This window comes from Copadichromis virginalis, linkage group LG3 (assembly GCF_057382275.1).
Source record: "Copadichromis virginalis isolate Kocher_CV1m ecotype Utaka linkage group LG3, C_Virginalis_male_GT1.1, whole genome shotgun sequence".
Taxonomy (NCBI): Eukaryota; Metazoa; Chordata; class Actinopteri; order Cichliformes; family Cichlidae; genus Copadichromis; species Copadichromis virginalis.
This window is the reverse complement of record NC_140620.1, coordinates 30,632,061-30,646,211: the sequence shown is the minus strand read 5'-3', so window position 1 is coordinate 30,646,211 and position 14,151 is coordinate 30,632,061. Positions and strand designations below refer to the sequence as shown.

General features: G+C 40.4%; 1 protein-coding gene and 1 long non-coding RNA gene across 5 annotated transcripts in view; one reads left to right on the top strand and one right to left on the bottom strand.

Moving 5' to 3' along the window:
* The window catches only part of LOC146714051 (uncharacterized), a 35,050-nt gene extending 32,670 nt beyond the window's left edge, over positions 1-2,380 (top strand). For both annotated transcript variants that reach the window (XM_085450646.1, XM_085450645.1), the window contains exon 3: positions 575-2,380. In XM_085450646.1, the coding sequence (XP_085306772.1) occupies positions 694-2,337 (1,644 nt within the window). In that variant the 5' untranslated portion in view covers positions 575-693 and the 3' untranslated portion in view covers positions 2,338-2,380. The remainder of the gene's footprint in view (positions 1-574) is intronic.
* A 7,739-nt stretch (positions 2,381-10,119) lies between these two features.
* Positions 10,120-13,193, bottom strand: LOC146714050 (uncharacterized). 3 transcript variants are annotated; one of them, XR_014918767.1, is made up of 4 exons: positions 12,489-13,193; positions 12,201-12,366; positions 11,868-11,963; positions 10,120-11,419 (listed from the first exon to the last, which is right to left on the bottom strand). It is a non-coding gene; the product is annotated as an uncharacterized LOC146714050 (long non-coding RNA). The 3 variants fall into 3 exon arrangements; XR_014918768.1 differs by having other exon boundaries at positions 12,201-12,546; positions 12,962-13,193; XR_014918766.1 differs by having other exon boundaries at positions 12,201-13,193.
* Positions 13,194-14,151: the final 958 nt, after the last annotated feature.

Sequence of the window (14,151 nt, the reverse complement as noted above, 5' to 3'; positions counted from 1 at the left end):
TCATTTTTGCCATAATCGAGCAGCCCTAAGTACACCTACACTGAAGACTAATTCATGCTTCTTTTGACCTGGACAAGAAAAAGCTCTCTGTAAAGTTATGAAATCTTAGTAAATGAGGAAAACAGGAACAGCTCTGTAGCCAGGCTGACTAAGCCACCGGTCTAATGTTTGGACACACCTTCTCATAGGGCTGTGCGATATGACCAAAATCTCATATCCCGATATAAGACATCTATCATGATAACAATATAAATCACAAAAATGTAACATTTTCTGTATTATAATGACTTTTTACATTATAGATTCTAATTGAAATCTTTAAAACTCCAAATGAACACATATGGAATTAGGAGACAAAAAAAATGTTAAGTAACTCAAAACATATTCAGATTTTAGATTCTTAAAAATTTTAGATTCTTTAAAATAGCCATCCCTTGTATTAATTACTAATTTTCACACTAGGTGTGTGTGTGTTTTTGTATGTATGTATGTATGTATAGATATATGTATGTATATGTACACTAAATAGGTTTTGTGAAGTGCATGTCACTGTTTTAGTTCTTTGTCATCATAGGCAAAAGAAGGGGAAGTGTGCTGAAACCTCTCCAAATTTATGACCTCAACAAAAACCAACCAATACCAGCAAGTAAAGATGAATGACTTGTGATCCCTGTGGAGAAGACTTTCATCACTATGAAGAAGGCCAGAAGACGCCAGCGCATTGACAGTGGAGACAGAAGCTTCACGTGCAATCAGTGTGGAAAGGCTTTTACTCATAATAGCAGCTTAAAACAACACCAGCTTCTCCACACTGGCATTAAACCATTCAGCTGTGATCAGTGTGGAATGTCTTTTTCTGACAATAGCAACTTAAAAAGACATCAGCTCGTCCACACTGGTATTAAACCATTCAGCTGTGATCAGTGTGGACAGGCTTTCAACCAAAATAGCAAGTTAAAAAAACACCAGCTTCTCCACACTGGATTAAAACCATTCAGCTGTGATCAGTGTGGAAAGACTTTCACTGTGAATAGCAACTTAAAAAGACATCAGCTCGTCCACACTGGCATTAAACCATTCAGCTGTGATCAGTGTGGAAAGACTTTCACTCAGAGTGGCAGCTTAAAAAAACATCTGCTCATTCACACTGGATTAAAAGCATTTAGCTGTGATCAGTGTGGAATGGCTTTTACTCAGAATGGCAGCTTAAAAAAACATCAGCTCGCTCACACTGGATTTAAACCATTCAGCTGTGATCAGTGTGGAAAGACTTTCACTCAGAGTGGCAGCTTAAAAAAACATCAGCTCATCCACACTGGATTAAAAGCATTTAGCTGTGATCAGTGTGGAAAGGCTTTTACTGAAAATGGACATTTAAAAAGACATAAGCTCATCCACACTGGATTAAAAGCATTTAGCTGTGATCAGTGTGGAAAGACTTTTACTGAAAATGGCAACTTAAAACAACATCAGCTCATCCACACTGGATTAAAAGCAATTAGCTACAATCAGTGTGGAAAGTCTTTTTCTCCGAGTAATGGCTTAAAAGAACATCACCTCGTCCATGCTGCAGATAAACCATTCCTCTGTGCTCAGTGTGGAAAGTGTTTCACTGAGAATGGCAAGTTAAAACAACATCAGCTCATCCACACTGGCATTAAACCATTCAGCTGCGATCAGTGTGGAAGGACTTTCACACAGAATAGCAGCTTAAAAAAACATCAACTCATCCACACTGGATTAAAACCATTTAGCTGTGATCAGTGTGGAAAGTCTTTTACTGAAAATGGCAACTTAAAAAAACATCAACTCATCCACACTGGATTAAAACCATTTAGCTGTGATCTGTGTGGAAAGTTTTTTGCTCATGGTAACTGGTTAAAAGAACATCAGCTCATCCATACTACAGATAAACCATTCACCTGTGATCTGTGTGGAAAGTCTTTTACTCACAGCAAAAGCTTAAAAGATCATCTTCTCATCCACACTGGAATTAAATCATTTGTCTGTGGTCATTGTGGAAAGGCTTTTACTCAGAGTAAAACTTTAAAAGAACATCAGCTCATCCACACTGGAATTAAACCATTCAGCTGTGATCAGTGTGGAAAATCTTTTAATCGGCGTAGAAACTTAAGAAAACATCAGCTCCTCCACATTGGAGTTAAACCATTCACCTGTGATCAGTGTGGAAAATCTTTTAGCTGCATGAGTTCCTTGAAAGAACATCAGGCCATCCACACTGGCATTAAACCATTTGTCTGTTGTCAGTGTGGAAAGGGTTTTGGTTGCATGGATACTTTAAAAAATCATCAACTAATCCACACTGGAGTTAATTAATATTAATTATATATATATATATATATATACATATATATATATATATATAATTAATATTAATTATATATATACATATATATATATATATATATATGTGTGTATATATATATATATATATATATATATATATATATATATATGTGTGTGTATATATATGCAATAGTTACATCCTTTTTACATAAGCCCTTTTCTATTCTGTAATATTCTTGTCAATTTTCTTGATATTTATTTATTATCCACTCTTTTAATCCTTGATATTTATAATTGATTGATCTTTATATATTAGTGCTATTTCCTAAATGTGTAAAATCTGTAACAGAATGTGTTGTTTGGAGTTTAGTCTGTCACTGTTGCTATTATTAGAATTTCTCTTGGAATAACTGTAATCCATATAATTTCCTTAAGGATTAATAAAGTATTCTGATTGTTTCAGGATTCATGACCTGCTATTTTCCAATGATAAGTCTGCTTACTTGTCTCTTTTGCTCGTTTCTCCTCCTCTTCTTTAATCTTTTTTCCTAAACTTAGGACCTGATGGCTTTGAACTTTTCTTGTCCATCTTCCATTGGTTTTACTTTTGTACTCCAATATGAACACCCATCCTCCAACTCGAGGATCACCACAACATAACTTAATAGACCTACACCTTAGTTCACAGATTCACTTTGTCTAGGGTTAATTTCTGAATCAGAATCAGAAAGGGTTTTATTGCCAAATGTTGAGCAGGTTTGCAACATTAGGAAATTGCTGCGGTGCTTCAGTGCAAACATACTGTCATAAATTACGCTTAAATAGACATGAAAATAAAAATAAGAATTAAAAGTGCTAAGTAGATAGATATATACATGATATATACATGAGTGCAGGTGGTGATCAGTGCCAAACATGGAATGATGCAGTGAACACAGCGTAGGGTCATGTGTTAGTGGTGGGAACAGTCATATGGTTATTGTTCATGTGTCCGACAGCAGAGGGGAAGAAAATGTTCTTATGGCGAGAGGTTCTGGTGCGAATGGACCGGAGCCTCCTGCCTGAGGGGAGCAGGTCAAACAGACTGTGTCCAGGGTGAGAAGGGTCAGCTGAGATCCGAGCTGCACGCCCCAGTGTCCTTGAGGTGTACAGGTCCTGCAGAGATGGGAGTCTGCAGCCAATCACCTTCTCAGCAGAGCGCACAACACGCTGCAGTCTCAGTTTGTCCTTGATAGTGGCTCCAGCGTACCACACGGTGATGGAGGAGGTGAGGATGGACTCGATGATTGCAGTGTAGAATTGCATCATCGTCCGTGTTGGCAGGTTGAATTTCTTCAGCTGCCTCAGGAAGTACATCCTCTGCTGGGCTTTCTTAATGACGGAGGTGATGGTGGGCTCCCACTTCAGGTCCTGGGTGATGGTGGTACCCAGGAAGCGGAATGAGTCCACAGATGGGGGTGTCAGACAGGATGATGGGGGGGAGTGGAGCTGTGTGCTTCCTGAAGTCCACAATAATCTCCACTGTCTTCTGGGCATTCAGCACCAGGTTGTTGTGGCTGCACCAGGACACCAGACGTTCAACCTCCCTCCTGTAGGCAGACTCATCCCCGTCCGAGATGAGTCCAATAACGGTGGTGTCATCTGCAAACTTGATTAGCTTGACAGAATGGTGGGTGGAGGTGCAGCAGTTGGTATACAGGGAGAAGAGCAGAGGAGAAAGAACACAGCCCTGAGGGGAGCCGGTGCTGATGGTCCGGGAGTCCAAGACATTCTTTCCCAGCCTCACATGCTGCTTCCTGTCCGTCAGGAAGTCAGTGATCCACCGGCAGATGGGATCAGGCACATTCATCTGGGAAAGCTTGCCTTGGAGATGGTCTGGAAGGATGGTGTTGAAGGCAGAGCTGAAACAGGATCCTGGCGTAGGTTCCTGGGGAGTCCAGATGCCGCAGGATGAAGTGTAGGGCCATGTTGATGGCGTCATCTACAGACCTGTTGGCTCTGTATGCAAATTGCAGGGGGTCCAGGAGGGGGGCCGTGAGGGTCTTGAGGTAGGAGAGAACCAGGCGCTCAAATGACTTCATGACCACAGATGTCAGAGCCACGGGTCTGTAGTCATTTAGTCCAGTGATCCTAGGTTTCTTGGGGACAGGGATTATGGTAGAGGACTTGAAGCAGGCAGGCACATGACATGCGTTGAGTTGAAAATGCCAGAAAACACTGGGGCCAGCTCGTTTGCACAGTGTCTGAGGGTGGCAGGAGACACACCGTCTGGGCCGGGAGCTTTTCGAGCATTCAGACTCTTAAACTGCTTCCTCACACCTGCTTCATGAATATGAAGAGTTGTGGTGGGAGGAGGTGGTGTGAAATCCTCTTCTGTGTGGGGTGAGGAGGGGGGTGTTGTAGGTGAAGTGTTTGAAGGTGGTGATGGCTCTATGGAGGGGGGAGAGGTGGGGGAATGAGTGTCCAAAGTGTCTCTATTGTTGGGGCCGTTGGAGGTGTGAAGGCTGCCTGATGGCTCGTCAAAACGGCAGTAGAAGTCGTTAAGGGTGTTGGCTAAGAGCAAGTCATCAGTGGAGTGGGGGGTTTTGGCTTGTAGTTGGTGATATTCCTAAAACCTTTCCACACAGAGCAGAGGCCGAGTCATTCTCTGGGATTTCACACAACCCAGGATTCAAATCATGAATACATAATGGGATTGGATTTACGACATCATGATTGAAATGTGCCCTATTTGGAAGCAGCAGGGCCCCCTCCTCTGTCGACAGGTTGTGTGAGACTTTAAATCATCAAACTGTAAAATTTTAAATTGTCATTAATCCCTTTACCACTAGTCCTAAAGTGTATATGTTCTTTGATTTCTCCAGTGCCTTCAACACTATTCTTCCCTCGGTTCTGAAGGACAAGCTGGAGAACTCTGGAGTGGACCATCACCTCACTACCTGGATTTTGGACTACCTCACCGACCGACCACAGTATGTGAGGACTCAGGGCTGTGTGTCGGACAGGGTCGTCTGCAGTACGGGGGCCCCACAGGGAACGGTTCTGGCTCCGTTCCTCTTCACCATCTACACTGCAGACTTCTCCCACAATTCCACCCAGTGCTTCCTGCAGAAGTTCTCTGATGACTCTGCAATAGTCGGCCTCATCACTGATGGGGACGACAAGGAGTACAGAGGACTGACTCAAGACTTTGTGGACTGGTGCCAGCTGAACTACCTCCAGATCAACGCCAGTAAAACCAAGGAGCTGGTGGTAGACTTCCGCAGGCACAAGCATTCTCCACTGCAACCACTGAACATCCAGGGTATGGACATTGAGGCTGTGGACAGCTACAGGTACCTTGGTGTTCATCTGAACAACAGACTGGACTGGACTCATAACTCAGACGCCCTCTACAGGAAAGGGCAGAGCAGGCTGTACCTGCTGCGGAGACTCAGGTCGTTTGGGGTGGAGGGCCCACTCCTGAAGACCTTCTATGACTCTGTTGTGGCTTCTGCTATCTTTTATGGCGTGGTCTGCTGGGGCGGCAGCATCTCTGCTGGGGACAGGAAGAGACTGAACAGGGTGATCCGAAGGGCCAGCTCTGTTCTAGGATGCCCTCTGGACCCAGTGGAGGTGGTGAGTGACAGGAGAATGGCGGCTAAGCTGTCATCCCTGTTGGACAACGTCTCCCACCCCATGCAGCAGACTGTGACAGCACTGAGCAGCTCCTTCAGTGGGAGACTGCGGCACCCACGGTGTGGGACGGAGAGATTTCGCAGGTCTTTCCTCCCCACTGCTGTCAGACTCCACAACAAAGACTTTAACTGAACAAACACACACATCCACACATGTGCAATAACACTAAGTGCAATAATCTTTTCTGGCATCGTTGTATTTTTACTCAGTTGTATATAGCATTCGTATTCTATTTTTATCTTATTGTATATTTATTTTATTTTATTCTACTGTATATAGTATATTATTTTATTCTATTCTGTACAGCTGTGTACTGTATTTATTCTTATTGTATTCTAATTTTTGCGTAATAACTTTTGCACTGTCCACTTCCTGCTGTGACAAAACAAATTTCCCACGTGTGGGACTAATACTAATAGAATTTCGAAAAAACATTGGTGCAAATTATAAGTCTGTATCACAATGTCTGGTGTTTTCGTGTTTGTTGGATTGTTTTTATTTTGTTTTAGTTTGCAAGTTGGTTATTAGATGCCGCTCCAGCCAGCCAGAGAATCCCCCGCAGCCCCGCCCTCTCTTCTCTGTGCCGCAAGCAGCAGGTGCACCTTGCAAACAGAGGGTACCTTTACTCGCAGAAAATGGACGGCAGAAAACTGATCGGTGCCTATGCCATCTCCAAAATGCACTGGCTGATGATTGGGCAGTATGAGTACGAGCAACTTTTTTTTGGGAGATGCCCGTGATGCCGCCGCCACCCTGGGCAACCGCCCATGTCGCCCCTGTCAGAGTTTTACCCCTGATACTGCTGGATAAACAGAAACTCACTCAGGAACGAGGTCACACAGAGCTCAAGTTTTCACTCACGAGAGGGAAGCAGTTGTCTCCAACTCACTTCAACTTGCTTCCCCCTGCAGGCTGCTTTTATTATTTACACACATGAATATGCATAGTCTCATTAACATGTGATGTCTTAAACAAGCATATATGTGAACAAAGAGCAACTGTGTGTGTGTGTGTTTGTCAAGATATGGCTCCGTGAACGCCTCCTTAAAAAAACGATTCTAATTTTTTCTGCAGTTGAAAGTATTTTTTGCCACAAAAATAAAGCTTCCTGTTTGTGTTTATTTCCCTGTTTGTGAGTCATGTGTTCTATTTTACATTCAGTACCATCATGACAATGCTAACATGAGACAAGCAAATTCTGACATGATCTCTTCTTTCACTAAACATTATGGAAAACCACACCAGTTGGTTATAATCAAATACAGCTGGACTCAAATGAAGGTGTAGAACCATCTCAAGGATGATCAGAAGAAATGGACAGCACCTTAGTAAAATATATGAGTGTGACAGCAAATGGTCTGAATACTTAGGGCCATGTGATATTTAAGTTTTTCCTTTTTTAACAAATCTAGAGAAATGTCAACAATTCTGTGTTTTTCGGTCACTATGGGTTGCTGTGTGTACATTGAGGAAAAAATGAACTTAAATGATTTTAGCAAATGGCTGCAATATAACAAAGAGTGAAAATCTGAATACTTTTGGTACCTACTGTAGTGTATGTGAGCACCCTTGTGTACAACTGTGCACATGAGCGCTCTTGAGTTCAAAAGGTTTCTCCATGCAAAGATCTGCTTGAGGGTTTGGGGAGCCATAGCCCTACCCCCCAAGAGCATGAAGCGGGCGTAGAGGAGACCCAGGGCCGGACATCCACAGTGCAAATGGAGGACCACCAGAGAGGCAACCGCACCACCCTCCCTGAAAGAGCTGAGGAAAGCCGCAGATGTGGGGTCACCCAGCACCACGGTGCAGAAGCCACAGAGGGCCGCAGTGACGAGCCCACAGGGCCCGCCGGTAGCAAGTCGCACCAGAGTGGACCGAGCCACAGAGACCCAAGGCAACACCACCTCATCGGAAGGGGCCCGATCTGGCCACAGGCATGGCGCCTGTGGCCAGATCACCAAGCATCAGGAGTGAGCTGGATAAACACCCGAGTGCTCAGCCCTGAACGCAGAGAACCACCAACTCACCGACGACTGAGGGCATCGGCCACCAGCAGGTAGTGAGGTGGGTGAAGGTAGGCTAGATATTCCAAGTTAGGCGGAGGTGGGGACTCGACCTGACTCATAGATATAGACAAACTGGCACACACAGACAAAAGCATACATTCCCACCCTTATTAACAGAAATACAAATACTCAGCACTCGCCCAACATGGAGAAAAAACAGAAATGAACACTATACACCCATTCACACTCCCCAGACATACTCTATACTCTCGATTACAGGTATTACATGGGAGGGGCATGATGATTTCTGCCAGAAAGAAGTACGTGTTATCATCCGAAATTTGCGTCATCGAAACACACACACACACACTGGCGCTTTTAAGAGTTTGGCCATTGTGTGTCTAGGTCAGTCAAACAGCCTGGAGCTGCTAAATTTGAATCCACCAATCACAAAGGCTGCTTCTTTCCCACCAAAACAGCTGCATCTGCTGTAGCCCTTAACCCTTTAGAGCCGATCGGAGTGGGCACGCTCTGTTTTGCGTAACTATTTTTAAATCCCAGTAGCACTGCAACCACGTAAGCTAGCGCAAAAATTTTTTTTGCATATGAAACCGGAGGAGTTGTACTTACATCTTATGCCATCAGCTTGTCCTAGGTCACGGTTTCCTTCCACATAAAGCTTTGCAAAAACTGCATAAAAAGCGCTTGCAGGAACAAAAACATAATATTCCAGAAACACGCTTTGCCGATCCAATCAGCTGTTCATAACACTTCCTGCGTTGGAATAGACGTCGGCGCGAACTTTTGCATTTCCGCCATTACCTGCCCGAAACCGGAAGTGACGTCATTTTCGCGGAAATGTAGTCTTTTTTACCCTCAGGGCCTATACTGGTCTTTTTAAAAGTTATCTTTGACTTTATGACTTTCTGTGTCGTTTCTGGGATGCTTAGGACTCATATTGCACTGCTGGAAATAGTTTATTTTGATGCATATGCTGCTTTTTTGCAAATTTGCAGTATAATATTTATTTTTGTTTTTCCTGCAGTGTATAAAAATTGGCGTATTTCAAAAATAAAACTATGAAGACGCTCAAAATAAATTTCCTGTGGTGGGAAACTATTTTGTGCAACTTTTTTGTATTTACAGTTTTGAGGGATAAGCCTCCTAAATTTCTCTAACTACAAATATATGTTAAAAAAGCAAAAACGATTTTCAATTTTTTTGTAGTTTATTGCACTTTTTTGCAATTTATGTAATTACTATGCACTTAATGAATACATATTATTAAAATCTGGGCTATAATGGTTGTATTGGTGTATAGCAACTTGAAATGCTCCCAAAAATGGCTCCACAGCATGTAAAAATATAATATAAGCTCTGGCGGCCTTGGCTCTATGGTAGGTCTTAAAGGGTTAAATACACGAACAGAGAGAGTACTTTCTGCAATCCAAGGGCATAGATTAGGTTTTGGCATTGGTGGGGACAGATGATTCAACCACCAAACCCTGCCCTATTTCTTTTTCCCCCCTTCTTGTCTTTGCTTCTTAATAAAAAATAAAAAATAAAAAAAGGAGAAATATGCTTGCCTACATATGCTATTCTACATGTTTTTAAACCATTTAAAATTACAATTCTTAGTTTTATATGTGAATTATATAATGTTAAATTACTTAAGTATTTTAGGCTTTAGTTTACTTAACCTTCCTGCCTTCTTGGGACCTTTTTGTGCCACTGCTATGTGTTAAATGGCTGCCATTTCCACTGTGTTCAGTGGAATATAACCAAACTTGCCACAGGATAGTTTTTACCTGTCAATGTTAATATTCCAGTGTGAATTCCTTAAATCAGCCTAAAATGGCTGAGCAGCAGAAATCCCCACACCCATCACCCTGGGGACCATTTCCTGCCCATTGACTTCCATTATAAACGCTATTTTTCAACCCCAAATTATCATCATATGATTTTATTTTTTCTTCTTTTCTTGGATGTCAATGAAGACTCAGGGCCTTGAAGTTTTAATTTTTAAATTGCAAAAAAAATGCAAAAAAATAATGGCAGGTCAAAATGTATGTTGGTGCCAATCTTTGGTCCATCTAAAGGCCTACTTATAATGACAATCACACACTGTAAACCCGAATAAGTTACCAGAACTCAAAAAAATTGAGGCAATCGATTGCCTCAATTTTTTTGAGTTGATCAACTCAAAAGTCAAATTTTTCCAGAACATAAAAGTTTGGATTACATGGTACTTGTATCTTTTGAGAACGGTCAACTCAAATATTTGCAGTTAATATGACTTAAAGTTTCAAGTTTACAAATTCAAAGAAATAAGTTCACAGAACTTATAAAAAATAAGTACACAACCACAACATTTTTATGTTAACAAAACTCAAATGTTTATTAGTTTGTGTTGTCATTATTTTAAGTACACGTTAGTCAAATATGTTGACTACTTGATACTTAAAAACATGTGACCCAAAACTTAAAATTTTTGAGGCAATTGATTGCCTCAATTACACTGAGTATCGGTAACTTAATATGCAAAAGTCATAAACATCTGCCATTGAACAGTATCTTGCCTGCTCCCTTTTAGCACTATGTTGAAATTAAATACATTAAAAAAAAAAAAATTTAAATTAATTAAAAATAATTAACAAAAACATTTATAAATTAAAATAAGTAGACCAAAAATTGTTTAGTCAGGAAAACTGTCAGAGTAATGAAAAATAATGCCAAATAATAATTAATAATATCAAAATGTGCTTTTGGCTCTCTGGCTAATATCTGAATAAGACAACAAGGCAGCAATTTGAGTGAATTACAATGCTATTTGTTTTACATTAACTAGTATCAAACAGTGAAATTTAGGTCATCTTGCGCAGCCCACAATGTTTTGGAAATAGTATTACGAAAAACATTAAAACATACAAAACATTAGTGTTGCTTTGCATTATGTTAATGAGAACAAAGGCACATTGTATAGTTTGGACCTATTGGCTGAACACCTGTAGAGTAATGCAATAATGTTTTGAGGCATTATTTAGATGAAAGGAGAGAACTTTGAACTAGCCTTTTATAATGCTTCACCCTGCATCCTTCTTTCAGATGAGTTCCTATATAACCAAGTCATTCTTGAGGGTCTGTAACCTGGGTGACAGTTTACCACTTTCTAGACCAAATAAAATCTTTTGAGTAAATTCTAAAGTGTTGGTCAGGCCTTTGGGGTAGCTGAGGTGAAGTGCATAGATCAGTCCAAACATTACCAGGAAGGCTTCACCAAATCTGGGGAGACTGAACACGGCATCACTTACAATGACAACAGAGATTTTCACAGGTTGGTAGTGAACTGGACTTGTTGTGTCATGGTCACTGATGACAGTGAAGAGGGCCACTTCAACACCATCAAGCTCCAACTCATCAGATTCGTCCTGAATTAATGAAAAAGAGATACTAATCACAATCTAACCCAAGAAATACAACAGACGACATATAATTTCTCATTTTACCAACTCCCACTGAGATCCAATACCTCTTTTACAAGGGAGACCTGAGTCTCACTGTAAGAGGTGAAAAACAGAAGATCCATGTTCTGCACACATAAATCAGCTAATTCACCAGAGAATCAAGTGGTGTGAGATAGACTGAAACTAAGCTAAAGGAAATACACAGGAAAATGTTTTACTAAACATCTTATCACTTTCAACAAAACACCAATTCAGTTCATTCGTAGTGAGGAGACAGAAAAGACCATACATGGAAACCTTATGGGTAGACTAAACAAAGATAAGTCCAAACAGTGCATCAAAATACATGTTTGTACTTTGATGCACTGTTTATATACACAGTAGTATCTGTTAGATACTTAAGGACACTCACAGTGCAGGTTCTGAAAAATCCAGAGACATCCTCACGCAGATAGACAGGAAGGGCGTGGAGAACGGTAGTGCGCTTGGTGTGGATATCATGGATTTCCTATTTCCAGATAAAAACAGAATTGTATATACTGGTGAGTTTACTGAACAACAACAAAAACAACAGTCAAATCAGAACATATGTCCACAAATAACCTGTTCACATCTTTAATACAGTCAGACAAATAGCAAACACAAAGTGGAGTAATAGCAAAATTCAAAAAGCTCATTTAAATCATTGAACCTGTCCAATGTTCCACTGGTTCAACCTATGAAATGTGTAACAATCTATTATTACCTGTTCATTGTGAATTCTTAGAATTTCAGCCAGGGCATCTGCTGTCTTCCCAGTTTTTGATGCCCTGGCTGAATAAGGTCATCAGTCGAGGAAGATGGCGGTCAAGTTCAGCGTAGAATGTATTGGGCAGGTTCTGATTTGTAATCCGCTGAAACTCTGCATACAACTACAGCAGAAGAACAATACAGTTCAATTTGAAGAATCTCGCACATCTTTATAAAGCAGCAAAAAGCTGCCACATGAGTAAGAATTACAATTTTCATTTTAAAGAGAGCTGATCCATATTACCTCAGACTCCATTTTTAGAGCAGGCCAGAGGTCCAAGAGCTCCTTCACAACCCTAACCCTGAACATATAGTTTAAAATATAGCGTTTCTAACAAGAAAACTGCTTGAAAGCACTCTCACTGCAGACAGGCATCTCCGTTGTGTAACTGCAGGGACAACGGGCTTGTTTGGACCCAACTATTCTGAGTCATGAGAGGGGGTTTAAAAATTTAGAGAGATTAAAATACTTTGTTTTATACTAGGCGACCAGGCGCCACCTCTAGAACAAGTAGTATCTAACTTTTTAAACAGCCTGCGACCCTCATTACAACAACTTAATGCTAGCTCTGCAAGCGCAAAGTTTCCTTCGGGGAGAGCAGCAAAGCACATAAAAAACACGGACCGACATTTCTGCTATTCTTTTCGACACGCACCCAAAATACAACTAAATATTCGTATTTTAACAATAAACTAATATCAACATTGAAAACTTACTGTAAGTCCAGTGATGCTAGTTGCTGCCGTTAGGTCCAACTTTCTCCAGTCGTCCGTGTTGCCTCTTTGGTGCTGTTCCCGCCCATATACCTTCACTTCTTCTGTGTTTCGTATTAATGCTCATTAGCGCCGCCTTCCGCTTCGGAGGGTGAATCAGAGATTAACTCGGAATAAAAATTGATTCCTGCAGCTGCTCAACACTTACGGAAAAAATTAAAAATATATATGTAGGACACATTGATAAAACAATGAATATTAAAATAAATACATTTTGTCTTCCACTAATGCATTTAAGACAATTTGATTTTACTTATTTGGTGAAACACTTTGAGATTTTATTGTATTTTAGCATGTGCTACATAAATTAAGTTTATTATTAAATCCTACTTGAAACAACAAAAATAACAGGACTTTACCATTCTTATATGTCCTAACTTAACTGTGTTACGTTGTGCTTAAGTTATGATTTTAAGTGATGCTTACTTAATATAGAAATAGTTCAATTCAATCAAATATTATTAGTTTCATTTACTCAAAAAGAAGAACATGTTATACGAACTTGACATATTTAAGTTAACAGAACTTTTTAAAAACTTTGAGTATACACTACTTAATCTGTTTAATTACTTTGAACATTCGGGTTTACAGTGCATATTACTTCAACTGGTTTTTTGTGGAAATATTTAGTTTCGTTTTTTGTTTTTTGGGGCTTATAACACAGGGCGCTCATGTAATAACACTGGGATTTGAAGGGTTAAAACAACGAAAATATAATTAAAACTTTACATGAATATTTCAGGGAGAAGTAGTTTTACAAGGTTGGCTAATTTAAAGTGGAATAAAATATGGATATATGGACTTTTTATGGCGTTTTTGGGCATGGCTGAGAATGGTCCCTAGGGTAATGGGTGTGAGTTTTTTAAAGGATGGCAGGAGGGTTAAGCCATATTCCATATATATCAGGTATCATACAAAGATAAAAATAGATTCATGACAATAAAATAATATGACTTTAAGGACTTAACAACATTACTTCAGTTATAGTACACCAACATCTCTTACACATTAGCACTAAGGGAACACTGAATGACCTGGTGGTTTTTGTCCATAAAGCTACTCATCTAAGATTACCACAAAGTAAAAGATCGATCAGCAAGATTACGTAACATTTTAGGCACACTATTGCCCCT